Genomic DNA, 20,399 nt, shown 5'->3' with positions numbered 1-20,399 from the left:
ATTTTCAGTGAATATGTTAAGCTACTCAGAAATACCATTCATTTGCATGTCAGTGGTGTTATACATGCCCTAGGACTGAAAAAAGGTTTTCCCAATTTGAAACTGTTTGATAAGGGTTTTCAACAAATGGCAAATACCTGAATATGAATAGAGATGAGGAGAGTGTCCATGTATCAAGGATATAAGAACACGTTGATAGGACATTTCAGGTACATCTCAAGTCTCTTAATTGCATCCACGTTACCCTCTCTTGCATCTTTTCCTTGCGTCTTAGTCCCTCCCACTGAGGATAGGTGGGAGGAAACACGGAAATATGTGTTTTAGAGAAATGAGACATCACGTGAAGTGACGTCGGCGGATCACAGCTGATCAGCGGTCAGTTTTAACAGCTATAGAGACTTTTTATGGAGTTACCGTCTACACACATGTGCACTGTACTGATACTAATAAAGGTGTTTGCAGGTGTTTGTAGCCTGTTACCTGTGATGTTTAACAAACATCTGCACATGAATATAAACCTGCATTCTGTATTTGTATTGTGTTCTGTGTCCTGCTCAGAGGCATCATTTCAACTGGCAGAATACATTTATATTATTTATTCATTATTTGCGTCTGTATTTATTGATATTCTGATTGAGAATTCATTATTTATTTTAACTCAGAATATGATCAGAGTCTCTTTTGAACACTGGAAATTATTTATTAGGCTAAATTGTTCAGGCAAAAAGAAAATGATGAGACTCAAACCCCGAGTTTACTCTGTCATCTGTCTTCCCTCCGATACGCAAACCCGCACTGATGTTGTGATATATCAGATCAGTCCGATCAGCTGTAGCATCCAATCAATAACTGATATCCAGTGGGGGAGCGTCAGCTGATAAAAGACTTCCGTGAAGGCCGCTCTCGTGCGTCCTCGCTCATAGATCCTCAGAGATCCCTTCTTCACTCCTCACCGCTCAGAGCAGGAATAAGACATCTGAGACGGCCCTCAAGATGTCGGACTGGAACAACTTGTGGTTCAAGCGAGGATCGAGGAGTGAGGAAATATCAAATAAGAGACTTGAGATGTACCCCATAAGCCTTAAAAATGTCAAAAAAAAAAAACCAGATGTACAAAACAACAATCAACTGGATCAATGTTTAGCCTTGATTCAAATCAGAGGTATGACTCTCAGAAGATGTGGTGAGATTTTGGATGCAAATTGCGCCAAATCAGCTCTTTTATTCTGTTTCAAGTAGCCAAGAAAAAAAAAAAAAAAAGTGAGAGAGAGTGATGACTTATCAGTATCCAGGTCTTGGAATCTGACCTGCTAGTCCAAATTTGAGACCTTCTGTTGAATACACAGAATCAAAGCAAACATTCCTCATTCTCACACAAACAAAGGCATATGGTCAGCTTTACTGGTAAGAGACTTTGTTAACCCCCTAAAAGGGAGACCTCTGTGACTTTGTGTCAGATAGCATTATTTCCAAGGTGACACCAGGGTCCACATTTTGCCATGCATAAGGTCAGTGAATATTAACTTCATTTACACATGGCTGCAGACCAGCGCAGCGCCACAATGGGGGCCTGCCTGTTGTGTTTAGTAACGTGAGCGCACCGGCTGACAGGACACTGTCAAGACGGAAGATGGATGATCGCAGCAGTTGACCCCTGATCGCTAGAGGAGTCACCTCTCCGGCCCCCTCTCCCTGCATGACAAAAGAGCCCCCCCCCCCCTCCCCGTGCAGCAGCCCTCATCTCCACTTGCACTAACAGGTTCAGACATCTTCATCGATCCCTTCTTCCATACCTCTTGCAATTCTAAGCTTTTGCCCTTTTTAGCTATCCAAACTGTGGTGCAGATGTCTTTTTTTGTAATTGCTTGCCTGCTGACTGCTTGAGAGGGATGTAATCAGACAGGCGAACTCCATGTCAGAAGACAATGCCTCTGGTGTTCTGTGTTGTGTCCCTGTGGCATGAGGGGGGGGGGGGGAAAGTGATACGCGACTGGGTCCGGGGTCTCGCCACCTTAAGAGGCAGCAGGGAGGGCCCTGTTGTCAGCGGAGCAAGCTCCTCTGGGAGTCTTCAGACCACTGGCTCTGTACTTCAATCTTCCTTTAAGAGGGAAATCGATAACTTATTACATAACTTCACACTTTTTTTTTTTCCCACTTACACCCAGAGCAGAGGAAGCAGAACTTAAAATGTGCTTAGCATGGCTCTGATGTGGGAAATTCTGCTTGTTTCTTCCAGAGAATGCTCAAAACCACTTTTTTTGGGGAGGTATTCAGGATGATTTGATTAAATGTTTGGTCTATAAAATGTAAGCAAATAGTGAAAAATTCCCATTACACATAATGAGAATGCCTGTCAGTCATTTTCTATCTTTGTCTATCTAGATTATCTGCAGGACTTGATACCTCTAGGTGTGAATGGTAAATATATAACTATGTATATATTTTGTTATTTGGATGAACTGACCCTTTAAGAGCAGACCCAGATTTGAACAACCACTCGTGGGCATCTGAGGCCAAGCTGGTGTCTTTGTGTGTCAGGGGAGGCCATGGGGGCCTGGCCGCAGCAGTGATGAGCGGCTGGTTTGACATTGTTCCATTCCTTTCTGTCACAGCTCTGGGACCAGAGGGAGGGGAGGGGGGGCGAGGGGGGTGGTGGTGGTGGTGGATTGGGATGGGCGGGGGCTGGGTCAGGAGGGTTGGTAGGCATTGGCACAATTCAGAGATAATGCTCAGTTGCTGACTGGGGACATTTTCACTGCCGATTTCGCTTGGGCTGCAGGGGGCTTTGGATCAGTCAGACCTTTGGACCCTGTGCTTTCATCCCCCAGAATGCAGAGTCCTCGCCTCATCTGCTGTGTCTTTTAGTACAGCTCCCTTTTAGAGCTGGCCACCTCATCCATTAAAGGTAGCCGCCTGGCTGGCCTTAAGGGCCCTCTCTCCTGTTTCCATGTGAGTTAAATGAACTAAACAAAAGACGATTAGGCAGGGACATTTTCCATGTCACTGAGAATCCATTTCAAAAAGCTCACTCCGCATGATAACTTAAAGAAGCAGAGACCTCTTAGGAGGACTTTGCGCACTCATGATACAGCTTCTGCTCAGAGGAGAGCGAGAGGCCATAAATTCTCTGATGTAATGGGTTTAATTTTAAAATGCCCTTCATTTTCCACATCCGAATCCATGCAGTAAATCAGCAGGAGAGCTGAAAGAGAAAACAGGTGTTCATGTTTGTTGTTTGTAATTTGTATTGATGTCAGCAGTGACCCTAATGCAGCTAAAGCAGTTGTCTTTTGTGAGATCATATTACTTCCTCCTGTGTGTTTCACTCATAACCTTTGCAGACGCATCGATTCTACGGTCTCGGTTTCATACGCATGGCTTGATAGTTTCTTCATTTTCTCCACGACAGTCTCATTTACAAATGAACTAAAGAGACATTGGAGTTACAGTTCATTACGGGATCACCCCCCCACTGAGGGGCAGGGCACAACCTGTTGAGTTATACACTGTGAATTCTGAACTTGATACAGTTATTTCAGATTAAACGTTACATCTTTTCCCCCACGTTTGAACATTAGTTTAAATTTCAGAGACAGATTTAAGGGGTAGGTTCACAAAAATGTGAAAATATTTTTTCACTTACCTCGAGTAGTATCTAGCCATGCAGATACAATGGAGATAAATGGAATTCCTATCGCTGTACTCACAAGAATTTGAAAAATTACATTAGAAAAGAGTATTTTTATCTGAACCCACATGTACGGATAAATCATCCACCTGCCACCCACCCAAACCAATTATCATGACCATTACTTACTATATAATCAGTGGGATATATGTAAGTGTGATGATATGGTAACATATTACACTGAAGTACGCTGGTTTTAAATAAATAAACGTTTTTTTTTTAAATAAAAGTTCTTTTTTGGCGTCGCAGTGCAGGGAAAACTTTGCTTTGCAGAAATGTTGTAATTTATTTATGACCAAACAGATGGTGGCGCTGCGTTTCAATGGAAGAGGAAGAAGAACACAATAATGACATATGGCGTCATGCGAGTGTTGATCTCTTTATGGTCTACTAACATCGATATTATTATTAATATTTTCCTCATTAATAATGTATTAATTCACCCACCCACAACACATCTGCTATGAATCACAACGTTAATTTTTATGACCCTGCCCGCCCGATCTGCGGATTAACTGCTGTGCCCGCGGATATAACTGAGAATCCGTGCATGACTAATAGCTAGTGTCCTGGTTACTATGGATAATCTACAAAAAAAAAACTTTTTACAGGGACTATTTCTTTGATAGAAAGAAGTTCCATTGACCTCCATGTTGTTGTGGTGGAATCTCAGAGAAAGATATCTTTAAAATCTGAGCAACTAAAACCAAAACTATGTAGATAGCTTGATAGCACTAGTGAGACTAAATGTTTTTATGTTATTTGGGTGAACGACCTCGTACAATTTTGAAAATGTATAAGGCTAAAGTTAGTGGTTTCATGGTGAGAGTAGTCTGAAAGAAATATAAATGGAGATTATTTAAAATGATGGTAATCTCCACTTGTTCATTCAGAAGAAGAAGGAATACTTTATTGATCCTCGTGGGGAAACTGATCCCCATCCTATTTACACACACTAGGAGCAGTGGGCAACCACAGTGCAGCCTTGGTCAGAGGCACTAAAAGTAGTATTAACCCTAATATACATGTCTTTGATGTTATTAGTGTTAGTATTAGTGTTATTAGATTGCTGTTTAATTTTAAATTGGCCCACTTTTAGGCTAAATGTAGCGAACTGGCTGTAGCAGTAGTAGCAGTAGTTAGTAGCAACATAGCAAGAGCATTAGCTTAAATTTTAGTATAACTTAATCAGTGGCTGACTTTGATCTTTGCTGTGTACAACCAATCAGGCACTTCCTTTGGGTTTTCTCTGCTTAGAGGGCAAAGCTGCATGCCCTCCAACACAGTGTAAGGGAATGCTAATCTTCTCTTTGTTTCTCATGGAAAGCTACTTATCTCCTGCTAAGCACAGGTACCTCGGATGAATGGGCCAGTTGTCTGTATGTGTGGAGTGCAGCAGCAGCCAGACAGAGCCATTCCAAGTATGTGTGGGGCAGAGGGAGGATTCGGCAACAATATGACATCAGATTTTTTTTTAACCGTTTAAACGTATGTTTCAGCGGCTCTGACTTGTTTTTTTTTTTTTTGACGTCATTGTAGCCGTGTCCTACCTTCTCTGCTTCCTCTGAAACCCACGGGGAGGTGTTGGTGTTGTTTGGAAGGGGTTTGACATTGAAACTCTATCTCCGTCCCATGAAGAGATTTTTTCAGCACGGCCTCAGTTCTTTTCCCTTCTTCTTTGTGTGTTCTGCCACTGTTTCCAGGAGCTGGGTAGGCGCCTCGCCTCTCATAGGTGGGAGATTAACATGTCTGCGGGCAAAAACCCAGCTGCTGAGCATCTCCTTCTTTACTGAAAGAGAAAAAAAAAGGAGCTTTAGAGCAGTGCAGAAGACTCAGAGGAAAAAGAAACATTTGACAAACACCTGCTGCTTCCTTTGTTGCTCCTGTGATCACGCTCGAACACAAAACATGTTTGAATATGAAAAAAATTAAGAGTGTAAACCATACAAATTCTGTAGCATAAAATGAACTCTTGCGTACTTTGAATATGGTTTAGATCATACAAAGTTATAAACAAAATGTTAGCCTGCACTGCAGTAAGCTTAATAAATAACTCATGTCTCCCTTCAAGGTACACTTGATTTCTCCAAAACCTTTGCAGCTACAAAAATCCACACATCACCCACAAGATGAGATCAATTGAGCTGTCCTTTGGCTTTTCAAGTAGAAGAAATACACTCAGCTCGGATTTTTCTCAGGTCTGCCTGCCTGCTTTGCTCTGAAATTACTCACAAGATGTACTGCCTCTTACATTGCAGGGGAAAACACCACGGGCTTTAGTCCATAAAAGAGATGCAGCCATAGTTCAGCATGCATAAAATGTAGTAAACAGAGTCTGATGAATGTCCACACTAAGGCCTACTATTTATTGAGGCAAAGAACATAAGTCACATCTAATCAGAGCTACACACATAGGCCTTAGGCTACATTAATGCATAAGAAATAAGCTCTGTGTGAGCTATTGACATCCCTCTCTATAGTCGTAACGCACGGTCATGGTCCTAATCGTACGCCCTGAAAGTAAAACCGAAAAACATAAAGCAGGAGTTGGGTTTTTAAATAGCATTTCATGGTCGTCTGAACAACCAGCTAGACACTCAGCATTTTGAAATATCTGACAGAGAATGTTTATGGCAGCATTGACATCAGATTGCAATGTAATAGAAGTGATCAGACAGGTTTGAGGGAGAAAATGTCTTTGTTTCTCACAAAAATGTGAGCGAGTATTCAACTGTCACATATTTTGATCATATTTAGGCAATGATCTTGTGCAGCTGCTTGTTATTAGACAACATTTAACAACTAAGTGTGGTCAGATTACCCTGCTAGATCCCCTATTAACCCTAGTAACCCTCTGTTCCTCCCCTATTCTTAGTGCAATGTGGATGGTATTCCTGTGCAAAAATACTACTCAGCCCCAGGCTTACTGTATGCTAATTTGATTTAACATATTAATGTAGGAATAGAGAACATATAAGTGAAAAAAATGAACATTTTAAAAAAGATTTTGACACAAGGATCCCCTTCAAGTCAGGGCCTGGAGAAGCAGGATCTGCTTTAAGGTATCTATTATTCTTGTGCTTTAGTGGTGCATATTCCCAAATTAGCACAAACTAGTTGACACACAGTAAAGCTGCAGCTTTTGTGGCCCCTGGACTTCTGGTGCCCCTAAGTAGTTTATCACCAAAAAGTTCTGTTTTGGATGTCTGTACCAAAACTCATATCAGCAAAAACAGTGTAGAAGACTGATCACTATCTGAGGGTATGTGTTGAGGACCGTGCAGCACTGGATGTCACAATCAAGCAGACAGAGGAAGAGACGCTGGAAGGAAACACACACTCATGTAAACCACTGGTGACAGGCTCCACATCTCACCAGGCTTGTGTTTAGAGTTGATATTTATAAAGACATTTCCCTATCGGAGTGGCAGCAGCCATGGCGACCGTTTTTTTACGGAAAGCAATGGTGTCTTTTTGAAATAAGAAAATAAACTGTTTCCTTTATCACGCTTGACCCGTTCCACCTGGCATTCATCAGCGGCGGCGGCCTGCATGTTGGTCCTGTCGGCTGCTCTCCTCCCTCTGCCTCTTTTATCACTCTAATGGGGTGCTATCTCCAGGCTGCTCTCTCCGGGTCTCCGCGGCCCCCGCTCGGCTCCCTTCAGCGAGCATTCTTTCCACATCCATCCCCGACACACGGGCGGATTTAACACATAATCAGGCCGGACGGGAGGGCAGCCGGAGAAAGGGGGAGGCTCGGCCCTGACAGGACTCATCATGCTAGGACCGTGGAGACAGAAAGGCCCACACTAGTCATTCTCACTCTCTTGCTGTCTGCAAAAAAAACTGAGGGAATCTCCCACATTCCCACACTGCGGCTCACTTTGAGCCCCGTCCGCAGGAATATTGAGACAGATGGGGAGAAACTCAATATCCCAGCTGCCCTGCTTGGACCAGTTACTCCCCTCTGTGCTCAGCTGTAATAAGGACAGTAACCTTGATTGGATTTGTGGGCTGTAAGCAAGTAATGAAGGTTGTTTTCCAGCTTCTGAGAATACTAAGACAAAGTATTGTTAGAAGTTTTTTTGATATCAGGACCAATACAACACATGGTTTTTGTACCAACATTGAAACAATACTTTTTTGATACTTTCGGACAACTAAAGCTCAAATCATATTTTCACATAACCACAACGGTCCGCAAAAGTAAGTTTGGACATCTGGTCACGTCAATGAGGGTTTGTATGAACGTCTTTGCCGCCATGTGCGACATGTGTTGACTGTACACATGGACCATTCTTGTTCAGATTTGATGATTGACAGTTCTTGATACTTGATACTATGAACAGATTTAGGTCTGTACTCACAAAGTTTGGGGATTCAGTAAACAGCCCTAATGAATACATAGAAAACTAGAAAACTGCATAGAAACTGAAAAGGTGCCACTGCATCACCTCATAGAACTTGGTGAGTACAGTGACCTGACTGGAGGAAGGAAGTTGACTCCCAGTTTCTGTGAATTCTAGGAATAGATACGGTTTGGAATTTTCTTGCCATCATGATACCTGAGTTTTGGTCCCAATACCATGATGATCACTTTTTGATATCTAAAGCTCATATTATACTTTCTGCATCTGCATAGCCATGAAGATACACATGCCACAAATAGTGTCATTTGCATACCTACATTGGTCACAAGAAACAAATCTGAACAAACCTTTGATTCATAGTCAGATTCCGACCAAGCATTCTTGATCAGTTTTGATATTTGATGCTACGGACACATTTCAGTTGGTACTCAAAGAGTTTCAATAAGACTGAATAACCAGCTGTAGTGCAAACTGCGTAGGACACGAAAGGGCAAATTTGGAATCCGATCTGTCAACAAAGACACAAGATTAACTCAAGAAAAAAAAACCCACTGAGTGCCATGGCGTCACCCCCAGACAAGGGAAATAATTATTTTCTATTTTGGCCAGGAAGGGATATGTCAGACGGGCGTATAAGGAGTCACTGCCGCTCTTCCCCCCCCCCTCCCTCCCTGTCTGTCCCTCACCCAGAGTGTCATGACACTGCCAGAGCGTGAGAGAAATTGGATGTAATTCAAGAATGTTAAGAAGCTCAGCTCGGAGGAAAAAGAAATAAACCGAGATCTTACGAAAATACAGAAATCCGTTCGCCTCCCTTTTTTTTTTTTTTTTTTTTGTGTATGTGTGCCTGCTTAAGATAAGGAGACTTTGTTTTACTCTCTGGACTGTGATTGAGACACCATAGTCACAGGAGCATTTGATTATCTCTATCCCACCGCTCTCAGGACCTCTCCTTTCTCAGGCTCCTCTTCCTCTCCGTGTATAAAATTGCTGACTGCAGCTTGTCCCCCCACACATCACTGAATGAAAGTGCTTGACCACTGGAAGGGAAATTACAGATGCTGGTTCTGTAGCTTGCCGAGGAGTTGGCTTTTTTTTTTCTCTGCTTAACCCAAACCCGCTTCTCTAGGGACTGACTAATTTCTCAGTGTCGTAAATAAGCCGACTGTTGTGTCTGCCGCTGAGCTTTTTTAGCGGGCCCGTGTCAACAAGCACAAGCTATTAGGCGGTCTTTATCTGCGCCAGAAGAGGACCAGACTTACATAAATGGGAGTGTTTTTTTCAAGGAGTCACTCTTATACACTTCATCCTTACAAATGTAATTACACGTTGGGCTCTAAGTCCTCTTGTCAAAGTCAGCACAAGTTGTAAAGGGTCTTGGGTTTTGTATGGTGTTTTAACATGTTTGCGTGTCAGTGTTTGCCAGTAAGGTGTCAGTCATTTTGTCAGGTGAGAAGGCTATTGGGTGAACAGACTTGGTGTAATTGCTTTGTAGGTATTTCCACTCAGAAGGGAAGTGTTGCTGCGGGGACAGTCAACAAAGAACCTCTCACTCAATATCATCCCATCTCAGTGTCGGTTTTACAGAGTCTCTTCAGCATCTGGTGCCAGGAAGGGGGAACCAGCCAGCAAATCAGTGTTCACTGCTGCTGCTGTTGCTGTTGCTGCTGCTGCAGCCGCCACTGGGGCAGGAATGCTGGGCAGGGACGGCTATGTTTGTACTTGTCACTCAATGCACTGGCAGCGGTGGGAAGAGCTGCAGAAACACTTAGTTGCCTATGTCATACAGGCATTTGATTTTGAGGCCTCATTTGCCGCTTTGTTGCTTCTGTAAATATTTCTGGGTGCCAAACTCGGTCGGACGCACTGATAAACACATCTGTCACTGAAAAAGCAAGAAAAATGAACCGTGTTTTGCTCATGAGCTTTAGTCAAAGGATCCAGTTCATTACAACAGAGGTCTGGTTTCTGGAGTTTTGGCCATTGGTTATGATAACATTATCCCAAAGTAATTTCTGAGATATGGGGAAATGGCAACATTTCAACAATGACGTCCAACAGATGATCAGGCAGGTTCGATACAAGCTGACTGCTAGATTGCTTGGTTTTCTGTACTTACCTGTTCATTCGCTTGCTAACGTTGCATGTTCATGTAAAGTCAGTAGTAGGCCTTAACTGATAACAGTGACATCCATGATTAGCTAATGTTACCTAGATGGGAAGTAGCTGGTTTGTTGAAGAGTGTATGCTGAGCAAAGCGTTTCCTCTTAAATATAATTTAAAAATTTCACACACCTAAAAAAATATGTTGGTGTGTGAACGTCTCCTATTACAGTGAAACAGTTTTATACATTTTAGAAAAGAGGGCACTAGTTGGTACTCAGCTAGTGCTTTTAGCTTGGGTATTGGAATCAGTGTTGGGGGGGGGGGAGAAGCATAATCATAATAAGTAGAAATCACAGTCAAAGCTACAAAAATAATTTGCAATAAACTAGAATTTTCCTTTAAAGTCGTGTTTACTTCCGAAAGACCTCCCCTCCCAGGCCTTATATTCGTCGTAATCTGTCCTGCGGATCCCTTCATCCGCTGTCGTGGCGGTTGCGGTGGGAGACAGCTCCTGTCCCTGCCGGGCTTTCCCCCTCTACACACTGGCCACCCAGCAGACGGACTCTCAGAAACCCAAAGGCAAACAGACATGCTGGCTTATCAGAATGTTTAAACAGCCTGGCACGGTGGGAGAAAACAGCGTCTTAAACTGGATCTGGCCAATCTTTAACCTGCTGGAGAAAAATGCTTCAGTGTCATTATCAACATCCATGGGGGAGTGTATACACAACGTATCAGATACTGCAACTAGACGGGGTTTACTTTGCTGTTTGTCTGAATGTTATCGCTCATCAGAATTGTACATACACTCAAAGCTGCTAAATATAATGAGTAAGCACTTACAGACTCTGCGTATGTATTTTTCGCCTGGTCAGCATTCAAGACCCGCCGCTCGCAGCCTCCTCCTGGCTCTGTTTTCAATTACTGGCTCAAAAAGGTAAAGAAAGATTAGAGATAAAATCATGTCTTTTTCCTCTTGGAAAAAAAAAAAAGGTCTTGTTTCACAAGGCTGTGGCAGTGCGATAAATGGAGAATGACAGGGCTTTCATGTAGCTGAAATGGGGATACCCTGTGCCTCGGCCTCCTCTTCACGCCGCTGTGGAAGCGTTAAAACTCAAAAACTCTGATCCCTCTATCCTTCTTATTGCCGCCCTGTCACAAGAAGTAGAGGCCAATATTTTTAAATCCTCCCGGAAAAAAAAGGAAATAAAAAAAAATAGCAGAGCAGAATTGAGATCTGAAAATCGGGTGGGGTGACCCACTATGAAAATCACTGCTCATTTCCCACAGTGGCTCATGAAAAATGCATTTTTAGTATAATTTGATAGTTTGTATGCAGAGCTGTTCGTAGAAAATATAGATTTCTTGCAGATTGTTTAAGAAATCATGTGGCCTAGATTGCAGTTATTCACCAGGCTAAGCTCTGTTTTTGCAGTGTGGATTAGCCCATTTGGCTAAAATAGCCAGACCCAGAATAGACATTTAACTCCTTAGTAGTATTTAAACATTAACTCAACAAATGCATGTGATTCACAGTGGGAGGGGGGGTTGCCGTATTTGTTTGGCATTTCCTTTCTGTCTTCGTCATGACTTGTTATCATGGCTCATTTGGAACCTAAAAATCACTTGTAATTTTAGAAACATGGTAGGTGGATGAATTAATTGAGTTTAAGAGTGTTATTTATTTTACTGTCTCACCACGCAGACAGTGAGGAGGCTTCCTGGATTAGTCAGATCAGTCTTAGGTTTGTTTACCTACTTGGTCAAAGGTAAAATGTTGAAAAGATCCACATGCTTTCTGCTAAATGTAGACTTATCTCTGCTCTGTTGGAGAATGTTTCCTCTAAGAGATAGGACTCGTTATAAACAAGTCGGACCCCTTTACTGACCTGAGGATTCATCAGATTAAAAATAGTCTTGTTATTTTCCTTTTTCAAGTGAGAGGTTGTAGTTTATCCCTCGGTGAATGCTTCAACACAAGATTTTTGTAACGCTGTCTCATGGCTCAGCCTGCTTGATGAAGCCTGAGGGGGGAAGGTTCATTCAAATACTGGCTGCATCAAGATGTGAACACAGTGGTTTGTTCTGTCATGCCCTCCTCGTGATGGGAATTCAGGTGCAAAGTGAAGACTCTTTCAGACAGTGTTTGCACAGGACTAATATAACCTGGAGACATCCACTTATTTGTTAACTGCTGAGATCATCAGTGAATATAATCCTGTGTGAACCCGGCTCTGCTGGGCTTTACTAAATAGAAAACGCTGTGTGAATTCCAGGTTGAATTTCTGGCTAGGGGTGGGTATCCTAACACGGCCGTATTAAGCCATTAGGGGGGCCAGGTGCAAGAAATGAGCCCCCACTGACCCCCCCTCCCCTTCATTACTACAGTACTGGAATACTAATTTTGTCTTCTTTTTTTTTCACTAGAAATATATTTTGAACAGCCCTTCCCACCAGAGGACCTTGTTTTCTGTAAACTCTGGTGAACATTTTCCTCTGGCAGAGAGAAATGCATCAACTACTGCTGCAATATGAGGATATTTCTAAATTGACAATATAACAAGACAACAATTTAAGGGATCCTTATCAAAAATACTTATGTTATGAAAATGAATCACATTAAGTCTAAAATTGCCTCAAAAAACTAATACCAGTCTAGTTAATTAACTAGTTAACACATGGTACAGCTGAGACTTTTAAGGGTCTGGGTGGTCTGGGGCTCCAGGGAAGTTGCCCACTTTGTTTGGTAATGAAACTTTACCATGACAGGAGTTTTCGTCCCTATAACTAAATAATACATTTTTCAAGTAGAAAGTTTATGAATGTAAACATATTTTTCCATGATATACCCATTTATTCGTTTAACAAAATACATCAAAATTCTCAAAATGTAATATTGTTTTAACATAAACAGTTGGATGAGAAATTTTCCCAAACAAAATATGAAATAAAGAATAGGTAGACAAGCTGGCGGCCATTTTCCATATTTTAAAGTTTTCAATACTTTCCAAGTCAAGTCAGTTTTATTTGTATAGCCCAATATCACAAATCACAAATTTGCCTGCGGGGGCTTTACAATGTGTACAGCATACAACACCCTCTATCCTTAGAAAAACTCCTCAAAATAAAATGTAAGTTGTGCTACACAAATGAGTTTTTTCCATTTTCTTTTTTTTTTAAAGGTTGAGTTTTCTCTAAACTATGATATATTTTTCTAAAAAGTTTTTACCTCATCTGGCCTCAACAATTATTCAAATGAAACAATCTGAGATGTTTTGAAAGGAAAATCACTGTAAAATCATCATCTGTAAGACGGGGTCGCAAGTAGACACTGAATCATTTTAAATGGTCAGAAACCAATAATACTCTATTCATCATCTTTTTCTTCTTTTATTTAAATAAGGAAGTGAAAATTGTAAAAAAAAATTTGAGTACTGTACTTTACTTGTATTTAATTTCCACAAATTTCCCTACACAGAAATGTGGGATCAACTGGTAAACGACATGACATTCCCACTTGATTCTGCACTAGTTTGTGCAGAGCTTTCGACTCAGTGTTTCTGTCTTTGTCTTCCTCTCTCCCCCGGCCTCAACCCCTTTTTATTTCCTTCCACAGCGTGCGGTCGTGGTTTCTACAAGTCCTCCTCCCAGGACCTTCAGTGCTCTCGCTGCCCGGCGCACAGCTTTAACGACCGCGAGGGCTCTTGGCGCTGCAACTGCGAGGATGGCTACTACCGAGCACTCTCTGACCCTCCGTCTGTGGCCTGCACAAGTAAGTCTGCCATGCCGTTGCTAGGTAAACACAGCGCAGATCACTTGCCGGGATCTGAATTTAAACAGCCACACATGCGTGGGGGAAAAAAAACACACACCAGACCTGCTCAGTCAGTCTGCAGTGGCCCCATGAAAGCCCCAGATGTGTTCCATAGCAGTTCCTCTGCCTCCCAGTATGTCATTATAATTATGTTTGCAGGCTTGCATGTCTGTTTTCTGTCTTAGCTGGTTGCTAATGATGAGAGGTGCAATTTGCCATTTCCCGTCTGAAAGATTGCAATTACAGTCAGCAGCGGCAGCCCAGGCAGCACCCTGCGTCTTCATTTGTCCTGGCTAGTGTAACAGTTATGTGACAGCCATTGATGGCTTATTTACACAGGCCGGGGGATTCAGTCTGAAGGGTGGGGCTCATTTGCTTCCAAATCCATTCTCTAACACGTTTATTTCAAGGCAATGCTGTAGGTTTTTTTTTTTTTTTTTTTCTCCTGTTGCCGTCAGCTACTGTGCATGGGGAGTGACACACCCTGCCGGGGCAATGTTAGCACTCTGCTTTATCTCTTGAGGTAAACAGCACCCCTAAACATAATCTGTGCACCTTATCTGTGTGCCTTCATTCTACTGATAATCTATCACAAGACTACTGGATAGGCCCACACGCTTCTGGCTGCTGGATACACAGTTATGTCATTCTTTTTTTTTGACGTATCTATTAGGAAGGAGACGGGCAAATTAACAATTCAGATTGCGGTTATTTATTTTGTACCATTTTCTGTTGATTAAAACACAACAAAGACACATATGCATGTGCGGGAAATCAGCATGCCTGGATCACATCCTGAGCAGAGCTGCTCTTTTCCTGCCAAAGTAGGCCAAGTCAGAATCTTTAATGTGTGTGTGTGTGTGTGTGTGTGTGTGACACAGAGAGAGAGAGACTGCTGCTGAGATATTATTCAAATAGTAGAATTTTATAGTGCTGCATTAGCTTGTCTATGCATTAAATCAGAGAATCAAAGAGAGGATTATACGGATTGGAGTTTGGACTTATTGTTGTAAATGTCATATGAAAAACAATTCTTTGTCATTTATGAGTGTCGGTAAAACAACACATTGAGCAACATCTCTGTTGTCCCCGCCTGCCCTTTTGCTCTTCCTATTCATTTCAACATATCTTCAGTACACAGACATGTTCATGTTGCCCCAAGTGTGTGTGTCAGTCATGAACTATTTGGTACAAGTTTGCACCTTTTCTTTTTTTAATTCCACCCCTTCGGAAGAATAATGTTGAGCAAGTTGTGGCATTATTATACAAGTGAAAATAAATGATCAGGAAAGAATATTTTAGTTACAACAATGGGTGAGATAGAGGATTTGCAAGAAAAAATGATTAAGATTATAACTTGAATAAGAAAAGCTAAGCTATGATGTCCTACAAACATTATCTATCATTAAAACTTCAGCCTTCTATTTTGTATTTTAGCTGGCTGTTCTTCTCCATGTGCTCCACAAATGTGGAAGAAATGTTCTCAGCAACAGAAACTTTGCCTGTTTATAGGAATACTCCACAGGACACGTTTTATTAGCTTGAAGTCATTGTTAACATGTCATTTTAAGAAAGATGATGTCACTTTTGAAAAAAAAAGAGATAGCACTGTCTTCTTCATAGACAAAGTTAAATTAATAAGAAATAAAACACCCTCTTGTTCAACTCAGCCCACTTAGGAGTTTTGTTGCTACAGCCTTACTTATGGTGGCTAATGTTAGCTAATGTTAGCTAATGTTAGCACTCTTCTGTACTTCTGTGCTATGCTATGTTGAGCATGTCACAAATAAACATTTCAAGGGTTTTATCTAGGGCTGCAACTAAGGCTTATTTTCATTACTTTATCTGTTGATTATTTTCTCAGTTGGTTGTTTGGTCTATAAAACGTCAGAAAATGGTGAAAAATGTTGATTACTGTTTTCCTAAAGCCCAAGAATTCAAATATCCCAACCAACAGTTCATAACACAAAGATATTCAGTTTACTATCATAGAATACTAAAGAAATCTGAAAATATTCACATTTATGTTTAATCAATTATCAAAATAGTTGGTGATTAATTTAATAGTTGACAACCAATCAATTAATCAAATTAAGTATATGAGACATGCTTGTTTGCTGCTTGTGGTAAGATTTTTGCTCTTAGAAAATACCATTATTGTATAATCATAATCATGTTCAGCAAAAGTTACACTGTATAGTTTTAATTTAGTGAAGAGGAAAAAAAATGTAGCTAGTTGTGTCAAATGGTTTCAAACAGGTAAGAACTGTGGAATGTCCTCACGTTGAACTAGCGTCACATGAAGCAAAACAGAGAGCAATATTATAGTGTTCCTTTAGCAAATTTGTCTTTTTAACTCCATTCCCAGAACCATCTGACACAAACAAGGACATAGCTCAGACTAAGCAAATTGAGGCCGGCCAAAGACCACAAATCACCAATCTCTCCGTGTAGCACAGGGGCAACCATACAGATCTTGTTCTAAAAGACAGGTCCATTACTCACTTCTCCAACCATCCTAATCGGATGTTAACGCTTCACTCTAACGTATCCCACTGATCAAGGGCAGGACACACATGCGATGGTAAGAAAGAGAAAGTTCCCACTTCTTTGCAGTGTCCTCTGGCTGTTCCCTTCTGGGTAATCACCTTGGCCAAGTAGCGCAGTAATTACTGAAGTTGCCTAATGCACACTTTCCATTATTCATTTTCATTAACTTTGGGTCTACACTTGATGACCCCATACCATTATATGTAAATATGTATTTTTAACTTGTATGAATAGCTTCGCCCTCCTCTACATTCGCCCAGTACAATTTTTTTTTGCACAGCTTTCTGTACGTGCATTTCCTCATTCATCACTGGATTAAGTCAGTGTGACCAATAGTTACTGTGATTTCCTTTTTTCAAGCCTTATCCAGGCCAGGAGTGAATAGTAATTGAAAATGAATTTGCACTGCCTGAACAAATAGCTTGATTGACAGATTTTTTTAAATAGGGGTTTGTAAAGCTACCATATCGTAGGCCTTAGCAAAACAGTGAGATGGATCTCTGGCACACAGAGATTAAGAATGTGTCTATGAGGATTTGAGAGGAAATGAGATGAAGATGTAATGTGGGGACATGAAAAGCCAAATCCACGTTGAATAAAGATGAGGGAAGAAGAAGTTCCAAAAACATAGCTCCAAATACATTGTTTCCCATGTGCTATGTGTTGAGAGGAGGCGGAAGGAAGAAATGCTTTTGTTTGTCGAATGTTTGTCTAAGCCATTCATATGCAAAGTTGTGAGAAAATGAGATATATGGGGACAGCTATGGGGAGGCATTTTCTCTAGAGGCAGGGCAGAGACTGGAGCTGTTGACAGGTTGGGGAGTGGGCATCAATCATGCAACAGCTGTGAGCGGTGCTGGTGCAAGCTCGGGGCTGAAAAGGGCAGTCGTGAACAGTCGTGTCTTCCTTTCAGCCCTGCCGCCCCCCTTAAAAATGTGCCACCTCAACAAGTTGACGTCCATCAGAGGGTCCATCCTGCCTGGAGTTGCTAGGGGACTGTGATAGAATGTAGGGGCTTGTGTTGCTACCAAATATCAGAGCCGGTGTTCAGTTCAAAATCTAAAAAAATATATTCTTTTTCATTCTGCTGAGGCTCAGACCCAGATTCACTTCAAGAGGATTCCAGTTTCCTTCATTCTGTTTTCCTGTCAAATGAGGATATTTTACCAACATTCACTTTCAGTTTTACCTCCGAGTAAAGTGGTCTAAATTGTTAGCTTGTTTACAACCTGCTTGATTGTGTATTGTCAGACTTCATTGTAGCAATGTCACCACGGTCCCAGATCTCAGTAATTACTGTGGTCAGGGCTGGATTAACCCAACGGGATTGCCCGGGGCTAAAACCCCTCCCCCAGCTCCCCAAGTTAGTGTGGACATAATTTAGCAAACTTGTTGAAGAATATGCATTGTGTAAGTATAGAAGGGCCATTCTACATGATAGGGTAGGAAGTATGGTATAGGTAAAAAGTGTAGTAAAATGTATATTACTGGCAGAGATGCAGAAAGAATGCCTTTACCATTTTATGGTGCTTCAGTGAACCAAACACATTTTCAATTAACTTTGTTTAAAATACTTGCTGCCCAGTTGATTTAAGGCCTTTAGGGCCCTTAATGGTGTGGGGCCACTGGGCATTTGCTTGCTTTACCCAGTTGGTAATTCATCCCAACCACCCATCTACTATCCATACCAAAGTTGTAATGACCCACGATTGTCCTGTAAGATTTATGCGGGGAAAACAAACAACACATCACCACAATGACCGAATCTGCAGTGCTATTAATTACATGGATGCGATACATGGAAATTCTGTTCTGTCCCCGTCGTGATCATGCATATGTAAAGTCAATGTAAATGACTGCATTATATTTCACTTGCATTGTAATTGGATGAGCTCATGCACAGTGTGATGGCAGCTTGTTAACTCACAACAACATTTACAATTACCACCACATATATGGTAACTGAGGAGTTTGTGTAAAGACATTACACAGTGTTTGACCACTGACAAGGGCTTCTGTCATTGTTCCAAGACTCATTGTTTCACAGATGTGACAAGGGAGGCACCATGTAGCTCCATAATGCTTTCATCAAATGTGTTTTGGCATCAGAACTTCATTTATGTAGATTTGTTTGCATATTTTAGTTGTTTACTATGAGTGAAAACTCTGAGCACAGAAAACGTGTATTGTTCAAATGCATTCTTAGTGATTCTTTCCTTCAGTTTTTTTATTCATGTCCATGTGCCATCATGCACTCTCCAGAGATGGGGCTGAAATGGAATTTCAGCTTGCAGCACACATTTTGTGCAAGTAGCAAATCCAATATTGAATTCAGTGTGGTAGTATTGAAGTAGTATTGAAATTTTAGATATTACAACAACAGCAGTTGGAGGTCCTTCAGCCAAAAACTCTTCTCCGAGCTCTTCTGCATGGCTTCCCTCGTACAGGTTTTGCTAGAGCCCCATCATTAGAGGCTGGGTCACGGGGTCACAACACACATTTGTAGAGTGAGGATTACCTCATGGGCGATTTGAATACCACTCACCCCTGCCGCCCCTCTTCCCACAGCTCCCCAATTAGAGCACAGCCAGCTAATAGGCTGTGGAGGGTTAAGGCAGCCCCGAGCACCTCTCAAGGCCGATAAGCGCCAGATTCTTCCCTCTTAAGCTTGGATTTACTCAGGTCTCACAACTCTGCACAGAGTCGAGATGGGCTTTGAAACATGACCTAAAAACTATCAGCTACCATACTATATTTTCTATATGGTAGATTATTGGATGTAGTGGATACTTCAGTGCACCAGGAGCCTTTTTCTCACCACTTTTACACATGGGAGTGCTTTGTTTATTCCACAAAAATCACAGGTTCTACCTTAAAATCTCTGCAATGTTAGCATGCAAATGATTTAGCAGGAAACATAAATTGTACGCACATATACTTCATACTCATGCACAACAACAAAAACACCCTCACACACATGCTAACCCATGCTCGGTCACAGCGGCAGCGTTGGAGGGAAGCGAGCAAGTGATTGAGACATTTCAGGCTGTGGGGGCTCTGGCAGGCTAATCCGTGAAATGAAACTTGACTGGGAGGAGGGGTGAGAGGAGAGAACACGAAAAGATAAGACAGAGTGGGGGAGTGAGAGACAGGCAAAAAAGTAGAAAGGAGAGGGAGAGCAACAAGCCCTTGAGCTATAAGGATGAGCAGACAGACAGACAGCGGAGGGCTCAGGATGCGGCGCAAATCTGTGCTGCAGGTGAAGTAGGGGCAGAAGAGTTTCATATTCCTCAGTCCAGACAGAACATATATGGCAAAACAAAGAGACGCCAAGGAAGAAGAAGAAGAAGAAAGAGGAGTGGAGGGTTTGGTGCTCTTCAAACGAAATATGATGTGTCGTCTGACCATGACAGACAGAAAGTCTTTATACCATTTCTGAAAAAGACCTTTCGCAACCTTCTCCTGTCTGCTTCCTACTGCTGCCCTGATTTCTCTCCCGAGAACTCTCCAAAAACACTTTCAGTCAGACAGTCTCTCCTCAAGAGCATTTGTGGTGTTGCACATGTGGCATTGTACACATAAAAAGCGACGGATGTCGTTGTGTGAAGAATGAAAAACAATAGCTTGAGAGAGAAGTTCAAACCCTGTTTTGGGAAGTTCCAAAAAAGATTCTGCTTTTGGAAAGGGAGTTTCAGTTTCATGATGTGACAAACACTTTGTTGGAAGTAAACCAAGGTCTTCAGAGGAGGAAAAGCACAGCCTGCAGTGTAGTGTGCACCTCAGAAACAATACAAAAGACAAAGGTCACACAGATACGGGGTCAGTCTAATCTAATTTCCTTTTTGGCCTGTTGTTGCAGAGAAATCGCGTA

At 41.8% G+C, this 20,399-nt stretch overlaps 1 protein-coding gene and 1 long non-coding RNA gene across 9 annotated transcripts in view; one reads left to right on the top strand and one right to left on the bottom strand.

Moving 5' to 3' along the window:
- epha7 (eph receptor A7) overlaps nt 1–20,399 on the top strand; it is a 90,814-nt gene that overhangs the window by 8,841 nt on the left and 61,574 nt on the right. For all 8 annotated transcript variants that reach the window (XM_044376763.1, XM_044376762.1, XM_044376765.1 and 5 more), the window contains exon 4: nt 13,781–13,936. In XM_044376763.1, the coding sequence (XP_044232698.1) occupies nt 13,781–13,936 (156 nt within the window). The remainder of the gene's footprint in view (nt 1–13,780; nt 13,937–20,399) is intronic.
- The window catches only part of LOC122999665, a 76,746-nt gene continuing 59,473 nt past the window's right edge, over nt 3,127–20,399 (bottom strand). The window contains exons 3-4 of the long non-coding RNA XR_006407801.1: nt 5,239–5,477; nt 3,127–3,202 (exon numbers count right to left, since the gene is read on the bottom strand). This is a non-coding gene — a long non-coding RNA (uncharacterized LOC122999665). The remainder of the gene's footprint in view (nt 3,203–5,238; nt 5,478–20,399) is intronic.

Source organism: Thunnus albacares, chromosome 16 (assembly GCF_914725855.1).
Source record: "Thunnus albacares chromosome 16, fThuAlb1.1, whole genome shotgun sequence".
NCBI classification, from domain to species: Eukaryota; Metazoa; Chordata; class Actinopteri; order Scombriformes; family Scombridae; genus Thunnus; species Thunnus albacares.
This window is presented reverse-complemented; position numbering and strand designations above follow the sequence as displayed.